Raw genomic sequence first — 10,768 nt, forward strand, 5'->3', positions numbered from 1 at the left:
CAGCAGCACACAGCTTCATGCACTGAATGCATTTTCAGTGCCTGCAGCATCTGTGAGATTAACAGCCCTGATCTCAGTATATATATATATGTGTGTGTGTGTATGCGCGCGCGCGCACACACACACACACACATTTACCCCATTACTCAAGTGACACACACAGTACTGATAATAAGAGAAACTTGGGATTGTTCAGGAAGTGTCTAGAACAAGAGGAAGCAAATGCCAGCCTGAATCCTATTGATAGTCCAAATTAAAGCAGACTATAATGTTATGGCCTTTTGTTTTTTAAAAAAGTGCTTCTGTTTACTGGACCAATTAGAGTTAATAATAATAATAATAATAATGCAATTTATTATTATCATAACCATTTCTTCATCATATTCATTTATATCCAGCTTTTCTCCTGATAATGGTACTTCAGGCGGCTCACAACGTAAACTCCCTCCTTGCTTTCCTTTCAACAGCAAGCCAAAACATTTTTATTGAAGCAAGCTTTTGATGCTCATGCAGGCAGCTTTTTAATATAGATGTACGTTTTATCTGTTTTTAACCTTCGTATGGATTTTAGTCAGTTTTATAGTGTTTAAGTCTATTGTTTTAAATTGGTTTTAAAAACTTTTTGTCAACGTGTTTAATTTGTTGTTATGCAAGCCCACTTTGGGAGAAAGGTAGCATATAAATAAAGTAAGTAATTATTTTATTAAGTTAAAATATTAAACATGAAAAATATTAAAGCTCATTAAAGGACTATATAGAAACCTTGAGAACAGCACCGCACCCATTAAAAGACCAACCCTAGTCTGTCAAAATTGTAATGACACAAAAATGTTTGACCTGCGACGGAAGGAGAGGAAGGACGGGGCCATCCTAACCTCTTTAAGGAGGAAGCTCCAAAAACTGGAAGCAGCCACCAAGAAGACCCCGTTGTTTCCCCTTATTCCACCAAACCAGCCTGAGATAGAGAGGAGGGCCTCTCCAGCCGATCTTAGAGCTCTAATGGGCTCCTAAAGAGTAAAATAGGGTTATTGTGTGATGCAGTGCAAACATAACAAGGTAAGGATCTGTTGTAGGGGTAAGAATATGAAATATTGGGGGTAACTGATGATGGGCTGAGTTTTTGGGTTGTTAAAAAGGCAGGTGTGTAGGACAGCGAGTCAGTGGGAGAGACAGGGATTAGTTTGACTCAGGACAGATAGATTCAGCTAAGATGATGAAGAGGTAATGAAAGTGATAAGAGTCAATCAGGATTTGGCTGAATTACTTAACTAGATGATGCACTTTTGTTTGGTCAGTTATTTTAGCATATTGGTTGAGTTCAGACAAACAGTGCTTCTGGGGTGGCGATGCCCAATGGTGGGATTGTGAGAATAAAGTCCCATATAGGAACTACAAGAGCATCTAGAAGGTCCCCCATGTAGTGCCATAGCAGCGGGGACAAGTGGGAGTACCTGCATTGGGTGGCAGTGGAGAGGTCTTCTACAGCAGAATATTCAAAAACTATTTGAAGGGCTGTCATACTGAAGATAGAGTGAGCTTGTTTTCTGTAGCTCCAGAGAACTAAGACCCAGAGCAATGGATTCAAGTTACAGGACAAGTGATTCTACCTCAACATTAGGAAGAACTTCCTGACAGTAAGAGCTGTTCAGCAGTGGAATGCATTCCTTCAGAATTGGGTGACGTCTCCTTCTTTGGAGGTCTTTACACAGAGGCTGGATGGCCATCTGGCAGGGAAGCTTTGATTTAGATTTCCTGCACGGCAGAACAAGGTTGGACTGAATGGCCCTCGGGGTCTCTTCCAACTCTGTGGTTCTCTGGCTCACACAGACCCATTGAAGGTATTGCTATGGGTGTATCCACACTGCAGAAATCAATCGCTTTGACACCATTTTTAACTGCTCTGGCTCAATGCTATGGGATTCTGGGATTTTTAGTTTTGTTGAGATATTTAGCCTTCCCTCTGGTGCCACAATGAATTACAAATCCCAAGGTTCCATAGCATGGAGCCATGGAAGTTAAAGGGTTGTCAAACTTTAACAGAGTTGGGCAGTGAATTGGGCACAGAGGCAGGGCAAGACCCCAGGGGCATCTCCTATGCAGCAGGCCCCACTCACATCTGTGTTTTCTTCCACTTCTTCTTCCTTCTCCTCCTTTCAGCTCTTCTTCCTCCAGCTGCTGGTGGGCCTGATCCAGCAGGTAAGTGTGGGGCCTGGTGGGCTTGCAATGCCTAGAGTGCAGCTCCTGGGAATAAGGTGGGAAGAAGGGCCGCATGGACCGTGGCTTGACAGTTTCCCCTGGGACATAGGCAAGACTATCTCCTCCCTCCTAATGGGGCAAGATCCCTTGTGAACCTGAAAGATCTGCCCAGGATTTCTGAACAAGAGGATCGGAGTGCTCTAAATGTACTATCTTCCCCAATCGCTTGGTTGGTGGTAAAAGCAAGGAGTCTATCTGCACAATTGTGATAGTTTGGTCCCACTTTAAGCACCCCAGCTCCGTCATGTGGAATCCTGGGATTTATAGTTTGGCAAGATTTTGGTCTGGTCCGCTTTGCAGTTGTGGATCCCATGCTCAAGAGCAGGGGAGGGAAAACCTTTGGCTAAAGGCACTACAACTCCCATGCTCCCTTACCAGAGATCATGTTGACAGGGCTGATGCAAGCCACAGGAGAAGACATTTGGATAGCCAGACTTCCCCAGGGCTTCTCAAGAGAGTTTTCTCTTGCAAATCTGCTATCCAGTTTAGATCACAGACCTGAAAGCTCCCACCTGTGATCTGGAGTGAATTGGTGTCCTTCCCTTGGGTCTGAGTGGTTAAGATCCCTGTTTACATTGAGGAACAGGAATGGGGGATCAGTTGCTCTGCAACACACATCTGGGGACCCCCTTTCTACCCCTCAGCTCTTACCTTCTTTCCAGGGCCATTTCTCTGCCACAGGACAGGAGCACATTTTTCAGGACACAGAAGGTCTGACTGCAGAACTGGTGACAGTTGTGCCTTTTGGGGGTTGGGCTGGATGACCTCAGGATGCAGAGTAACAGATTAAAACCTGGTTTCATGTTCTTTTGTTGCAGTGGATGGTCCCCACGATTCAGAACTCCATGAAGCCCTTCCGAGTAAGTTGTGCCTCCAGACTGATGGGTTCCTTACAGAATGGCATGAGGGCGAGAGTGGGCAACTGTCGGGGGATAGGGGGCTGGACTGAACCCCTAGAGGCCTTTTAGCACTGTAGAACCCTCCCCCATAAGGATGGAGCTGGTGCAGGCCAAGGACTATGAACAGAATCAAGGTGTCATGGATCCCATTGTGTTGCTGTGGAAGGGGGGATTCAGATCAGTGGATAGAGGCAGATAGGACAGATGATCTCTGGAGGTACCATCCAACTCAGGCAGAAAAAGGAAGGGGCCTTGAGAACTTGATAAAAAGGTTCATTTGTATTACAGGTTGAGCCTTCCTTAATTAGAGGTCCATTGTCTGCTGGGACACAAATCCTCTTTGCAGATCCTCCCACCCTGAAGCCTTGCCATTCAACAACATTGCAATCCACAGATTAACGTGGAAATCACTCCTCCCAACCCAGGGTCACAATGCATACCCTGTATATGCCCCCCTCACTTCCATGCCAGCAGTCTCTGAAGATGTCAGCCACAGATGCTGGTGAAACGTCAGGAACAAACTCTTCGAGAACATGGCCACAGAACCCCAAAAACCCACAAAAAAGCTAGAGCACTGAGGCTGCTTTCTCTTTTCCAGGACATGGATTACTCCAGGATCATCGAGCGTCTCCTGAAGCTGGCAGTGAGTACTTTCGCAGCATCGGTTTGGGCTTTGGGAACAGGAGGTTGAGCAGGAAAAGGAAAAAGCATCTCAGCACAAAAACATGTGTTTATTTTATGTGCAGAAATTTCCATGCGCAGATTTTGCACAGGATCAATCCCAACATTACTCTGCACAGTTTTCAAATACTTTTTTCATAGCAGGAGGAATATGGCTAAAATTCCTTGTTATTTTCCTCCAAAAACATTTTCTGTGCAGAAGCTACCAGATTCAGATTTTGCGCAGGATAAGTCCCATCAAAGGCTTTTCTCGCAGCGGGAGGAATGTGGCTGAAATTGCTCATTGTTTCCCTTTGCCTCCCGGCAGGTCCCCAACCACCTGATCTGGCTCATCTTCTTCTACTGGTTCTTCCACTCCAGCCTCAATGTGATTGCCGAAGTCATGCAGTTTGGAGACCGGGAGTTTTACAGGGACTGGTGGTGAGTTGACCCTCGGGTTTCGGGTGGCATGGCTGCCCAGGTGAGGCAAAAGAATTACCCCAAAGCTCCTACCTTTTGAGTGTTTGCTGTAGCTCCAAAGATAAAGACAAAGGTTTTCCAGCGATGGAGGTGGAAACATCCGATAACGTGGGTTGATTCCATCTCTTGCTCCGAAATTATAGGATATGTCCACCTACATCGCTGAAAACGAACATCTCACAGGTAAGAACCAATGTTCCTTTTTATCTTCCAGCTTTAACTTCCTGCTCTCTTCACTAACAGTATTGTTGACCCAGCTTGCGAGTAAATTTATCACTATTTTCATTGTCATTTTAAAATACTTTCTGGGATTGTCTCCTTTGATGGGGAAGACAACCCTTTCGCTTCAACACCAATGGAACAATATTAGATCATCCTTGGGCCAAGGATACAGCAGTGTCTTGTAGTCTGCTGCCCAGGCCAGTCGGGGATAAGAGCAAATAATGAAAGAAGGTAAATATCCTGACTTGAAAGGAGCTCCAGCGCTTTCTTTTTCGTGCCTGAAGGTGCTGTGCTTCCGTTCTCACTGTCAATTGAGCCTGAATTCTCCCTGGAAGCTAAGCTGATCAAATTGAGGCTGTTGTACTTTGGCCATAGCATAAGAAGGAATCACTCACTGGAAAAGACAATAATGCCAGGAAAGACAGAAGGTAGCAGAAAGAGAGGAGGTCCCCATGCCAGATGGATAGACTTGATCAGGGAGGTCACGGGTTTGAATCTACAAGACCTGAGCAGAGCAGCAGAGGACAGCGGGGCTTGAAAGTGTCTCATTTGTTATTGCTATATTATAATATTTATCTATATCCCACCCTTCTCCCAAAGCTTGGACTCAGGGCGGCTTCGTCCATGCGGTTGCTTTGAAGGCAGTTAACACCCACAAAATAGACGGGGAGAGGGGCGGTGTATTCTTTTATTTTTGCCCTGTAGGAGTTATTTATTTAAATACTCTAAATCAATATTTCTACCCCGCTCTTCAGCCACAAAGGCTCTCAGAGCAGCTTACAGAGAGTTAATTAGACATTTCCCTGCATCTAAAAAGACAAGAGACAAAGGGAGAAGGAAATGGCAGTGGGGAAGGGGAATAAGTCCAGCAGATCATAGGGAAAAGTGAGTCCTGGGAGTGTGTAGGCATCCAAATATTGCTGGACTGCAACTCCTGTCAGCCCTGGCCAGCACAGCTGATGGGGAGGGATGATGGGAGCTGCAGTCAAACAGCGTCTGGAGGGTCCCCATCTCTGGAGGGGATGGATGTGTGACAGAGAGGGAAGCGGTTACAGCAGCTCTTCCCCTCGACCCGGCCTCTCACTCGGCTCTTTCGCTTCTTCTTCAGGAACTCTGAGTCGGTGACCTATTTTTGGCAGAACTGGAACATCCCCGTCCACAAGTGGTGCCTGAGGTATGGCTCAGCCAGGCTGCGGTGGCCCATGTGGACCTCTGGTTTAGAACCACGTCTCCCTGGGGGTTTCAGGGCGGGTGTTTTGCCCAGGCCATAGGGATCCTCTGCCATTCATACATGTGGGGTAGTAGGATGATTGGGTGCTAACCCCCAGGATATTTTATGCTTTCTGCCTGCCTGCCTTTCAATTCTCCCTCTCTCTCTTTCCTTCCTCTTCTTCCCATTCTTTTCCCTCCTCTGTCCTGTTCCCCCCTGCTTTACTTCTTCCCTTCCATGCCTTTGTGAACACAATCCCAAAGGACTGATCACTGGCCCAGTCGTCAGCCACTAGCCGTCCCACACAATCCCTGTGGCCTCTTTCCACCTTCCAGAGCCTGGACTGGGGACCATTCTCTGCCTCCATCAGCCGGGCCAGAGAAGGGCCTGGTCTCATGCTGTTACCCTTGGCTTTAGTCTAGCTTCCAACCAGGCTAACTTCTTGTGGGGTAAAAGTAGTCTAACACTGTGGGAGCAAGGAAAGGCTGCAAGTTGTCTGCTTGCTCACTCAGGGTCCAAATGGCTAGGAGAAGGTCTGGACAGAACCCCATTTTACCCTACAGTAATGTTTACCCCTCTTCTCCTGTGCCCTCAGGCATTTCTACAAGCCCATGATGAAGAGGGGTGTCGGGAAGTGGACAGCTCAAGTCGCTGTGTTCTTGGCTTCTGCCTTCTTCCATGAGGTCAGTTATCTCCTCCCTTATGATGAAGCTATATGTCCAAATCTGGACCCCTAAGAGATACATCAAATTCTTCCCCTTCTCCTAGGCAACGTAATTCTCTCTCCCAAAAACATCCTGGGAGTACCCAAAGGGCCAGTTGGGAAAGAGCAGAAGAAAATAAACCAGCATTGCTTTATCAGTTGGGGGTGCAGGAAGGGGGTGAGGTGGCTTGGATCACTCAGAATTGGGCCGCAGGGGTCCCCAGTAAAGTAGTCTCTGGTGGAGCTTGTTCCTGTCACTCAACCTGTGGATTTGTACAGCATCACAGATGGACACATACTACAGTGTAGATGCGTTGTTATGGTGGGACTTGGAGAGGGCAGGAATATGGCAGTCCCACAAGAGATTTGGTTTCAAATAGGAAAACTAAGAGTTCAGCTTGAAAATGGAATCCTAATGTAAGGCGGCAGGTATTTGCCAGAAATTGGAGAGGAAGACTTAGGCTCAAACGCCTTTTAGCCAAAATACTTTCTGGTTCTTTTCTCTGGAGGATGGCAGATGACGAGGTACTACTTGTCCATCTATCATCTCCTTAAAGTATTTGATATTTTAGCATTGAATTTGTTTTAATTATTGTAGTAATTTAATCCTATTTTGACGTTATTGTTTTTGTATGTTTTCCACTGTATGGTGTTTTTTAATGTTTTAAGCTACTCTGAGTCCCAGTCTTGGGAGAAGGACGGGGTATAACTAAATGTAATGATAAAAATATCGTCACCGTCATCATCTCTCTCTTGATTCTGCCTTCTTCTCAAAACTGGGACACAAGTTAAAACAAACGCAGGTTGAATCTCCCTTATTCGGAAGTCTGAATCCAGAATGTTCCAATATCCTCAACTGCCCAGATGGGTGGCTGAGACAGGGACACCTTTGCTTTCTGATGGTTCAAGGTATACATACTTTGTTTCATGCACACAATTATTAAAAAATACTGTATATAGAATTACTTTCAGGGTTATGTCTGTGTATATGAAAGATAAATCCAAACAAAGATCCATAGTAGTAACTTTACTGGCCAGTTGAAATGCACAGTATACGTGTTGCAAGCTTTCGAAGCTCCATGGGCTTCTTCATCAGGCCAGATGTTACACATAAATGAATTTCATGTTTAGGCTTGGGTCCCTTCTAGATAACCTCATTACGTATGTGTAAATATTCCAACACTTCTGGTTCCAAGCATTTCGGATAAAGGAGACTCAGTCTGTACAGGTAAACCTACCTGGGCATCCTTTGGGCTTCATGATGGCTTCTGTGGCCCAGGGCTGCAGCCATATTCTCAGCCAAGGGTTCTTTAACCCCTACCTTCTGGATGCTGCCTGAGAGTAGCCAGAGAGAGATAGAGAAATAGCACAGTTGCTCTGCAAGGTCTCCTGTTGAACAGGGCAGGTTGTTCAGTGGTTTCCTCTGGATTGTTCCTCTGCATCTGTCTCCCCAGTACTTACTTTATCTTCCCTCCTGTCTGCAGTACCTGGTGAGCGTACCCTTGAAAATGTTCCGGCTCTGGGCATTCATGGGGATGGCAGCTCAGGTAAGGACCAGGAAGGGGGTGAGGTGGCTTGGATCACTCAGAATTGGGCCGCAGGGGTCCCCAGTAAAGTAGTCTCTGGTGGAGCTTGTTCCTGTCACCCAACCTGTGGATTTGTACAGCATCACAGATGGACACATACTACAGTGTAGATGTGTTGTTATGGTGGGGCTCGGAGAGGGCAGGAATATGGCAGTCCCACAAGAGAAGCCACTTGCCTGTCCAGAGTGAAGCATGGTGCACCTCCCATGTTTTCAGGAGGCAAAGGCCTTTTCAGAATTATTGCATAATGACACTCCTCCTTGTTGGAGGTTTTTGGGCAAGGCATTGAAATGTCTGCCTTTAGGGAGTGCTTTCGCTGTGGATTCGTGCATGGCAGGGGTTAGATTCTACGGGGTTTCTACCCTTTCAGAGCACATTAAGCTGGCTTCTTCTACCAGTGGTTGATTCTTTGCTTCTCAATACCGATAGCAATAGAAAGTACATTTCTATTCTGCTTATCAATGCACTTAAGCACTCCCTAAGCGGTTTACAATGTTTAAGCTAATTGTACTGTGTAAGCATTAATTACTAATTAATTACTACAGTAATTGTAATGTGTAAGCAATGTATAATCAGAGAGGTAGATCCCAGCTTGGCCCATACTCAGAGCATGGAAAGTGAACTTTATAAAAATCTATGTTAGTAGGGAATCTGCCTTAAGGAATCTATTGCAGTGTTGAACAAGTAACTTGTAATATTAGATTGCTGCACTGCTTGATATGTTTCCCTTACTTTCCATGTGCTTTTGGAGAGAAAAGCCTTATGAGTCGATAGGAGAAGCTTGTGAACAAGTCAGGTCAAAATGCATCAAAAGGCAACTTTTTGAAATTAACCAGGAACACTTGGTGGTTTCACCTGTAAAAGGACTTCAGCTTGTCCATTAAATAACTTTAAAAGCATGATTTGGTTACACCACCTGAAGGAACGGTTTCCAGGTAACAAGGCTGCTTGATGTGTGTTGTGCCCAAGCTCTCCCTGGCAGAAGCCCTAATGGGACCCCTTTTGCCAGACCCTCCCCTCCCCTCCCCTCCTTCCCAGCCAAACTCTCAAAGCCCCCAAGTGACCCCCTGCTGCCCCTCTCCCAGCTCTTTTCCCCTCCAGTCAGGCCTGACCTTTCCTTCTCTCTCTCTGCCCTCCCCACAGATCCCGCTGGCCTGGTTTGTGGGGCGATTTCTCCGGGGCAACTATGGGAACGCTGCCGTCTGGATCTCCCTGATCATCGGGCAGCCGATCGCCGTCCTGATGTATGTCCACGACTACTACGTGCTGAACTATGAAGGAAACCCATGACCCAGCCCTGCCGTGGGATCTTGGTGGTGGTGGCGCACCGTTCCCCATCCAGCCCTCTCTGGACAATGGTCAGGATCTTTGGGGGCAGAGCAACCTGCTCCCCCTCCTTCCCTCTGGGAGACCCACAACTTCCCATAGCACCAGGAGCAGGGATAACGTTGGTTGCTGCATTAGCTCTGGGAAGTTGCTGTGTGTCTATGTGTGACCTCATGTGTGTGTGTGTGTGTGAGATGGCTGCCTGTTAGGTTATTTTGGGAGCTGGAGTGCTTGATCAATGCAATTATTGAGTGCCCAGATTTGCAGCAGTGCCTGAAGCAGGCTGGATGTTTGGGGACAGGTGTGTGAAAGGGTGAGTGAATGAGTGTGGGACGTTTTCCAACCCCAGTGTGGTTGTGGGGCAGCCTTGAACCCGTCCAGAGGGAGCAAGGCCCAAACCCTCCGTGTGCCTTGTTGGGCCTTCCTCATCACAGAGCAGAGTGGAGGGCTCTCCTTTGAGGGGGCCATGGATTGGCCCCTGCCTCCCATACACACACTTGGTGCTGGCTTCTGGGCACTTTAAAGGCCTCTCACCAACTCGGTTCTCTTTCGTCCAGTCTGAGGGCGCCAGGCATTCAGCCCTGTCCTTGTTTGTGGCCACTGGCAGCTCTCCTCTAGAGAAAAGGGGCTGTTTCCCCCTTTCACTGGCCTCCTCTCTGGGGCATCCTGGCCTCTGGGACTCCTGTGGTCAGTTGTGTGTTGGCCTCTGGTGGCATTGGCGCGTTGGCCACCCCGGCCCTGTCCAGCCCAGGATCTCCCGCTGTCTTCTACACGCACCGTCCATCTGGGCAGCACCGGAGCCACGCTCTTGCCATCCATGGGGGTTCGTCCTGTCCGTGCCACGGTCCTGTAGCCCCCCGTTCCGTCCGATGGCCGCTGCTGCATTCTTGACTTTCTAGCCGGAGGAGTCCTTGGTGTACTGTGTGGCCCTGTGGTTCTTTTCTCTGCCCACCCAGGTACTTTGTAGAGAGTTTGTGGGTTGTATTTACCTGTCACAGAATTATAAAAGCATATTTTCCAAAACAGTGGTTCTCTTTGTGTGTGTGTCGGAAAGGGTTAGCGGTATGCAAATAAGCAGCTCTCCAGACCAGTGTCTGGCATCCTTTATCATTCCCTATTGTGGCTGGGGCTGATGGGAGTTGCAGCCCATGCTTACCATTCCACACTTGTCTTTTCAGTCCTCATTAACTTTAATCCAAAGGATTTTTGCTTGCTGCTTGAACAGCCTCCTGCGGCTTCTGGATGAGTTGGACTATCAACCCCCCAGACAGCAGTTGGCCACACTTTCTCAAGGATGATGGGAGTCCCACACAACCCAGATGGCTCCTGATTAGGGAAGGTTTCACCCAGAGGAGCTGGTGCTGCTTGGGTTTGCCAGACTGAAAACTCAGGAGGTGTGGGCCATTAATGTGTGTGCCTTCAAGTT

At 47.4% G+C, this 10,768-nt stretch overlaps 1 protein-coding gene across 1 annotated transcript in view; it reads left to right on the top strand.

The window, feature by feature from the left end:
* The window catches only part of DGAT1 (diacylglycerol O-acyltransferase 1), a 28,800-nt gene extending 18,435 nt beyond the window's left edge, over nt 1-10,365 (top strand). Inside the window, exons 10-17 of the mRNA XM_042464493.1 lie at nt 2,158-2,196; nt 3,075-3,116; nt 3,754-3,798; nt 4,144-4,256; nt 5,626-5,691; nt 6,323-6,410; nt 7,915-7,977; nt 9,160-10,365. Coding sequence (XP_042320427.1) covers nt 2,158-2,196; nt 3,075-3,116; nt 3,754-3,798; nt 4,144-4,256; nt 5,626-5,691; nt 6,323-6,410; nt 7,915-7,977; nt 9,160-9,306 — 603 coding nt within the window. The 3' untranslated portion in view covers nt 9,307-10,365. The remainder of the gene's footprint in view (nt 1-2,157; nt 2,197-3,074; nt 3,117-3,753; nt 3,799-4,143; nt 4,257-5,625; nt 5,692-6,322; nt 6,411-7,914; nt 7,978-9,159) is intronic.
* Nucleotides 10,366-10,768: the final 403 nt, after the last annotated feature.

Source organism: Sceloporus undulatus, chromosome 4 (genome assembly GCF_019175285.1).
Source record: "Sceloporus undulatus isolate JIND9_A2432 ecotype Alabama chromosome 4, SceUnd_v1.1, whole genome shotgun sequence".
NCBI classification, from domain to species: domain Eukaryota; kingdom Metazoa; phylum Chordata; class Lepidosauria; order Squamata; family Phrynosomatidae; genus Sceloporus; species Sceloporus undulatus.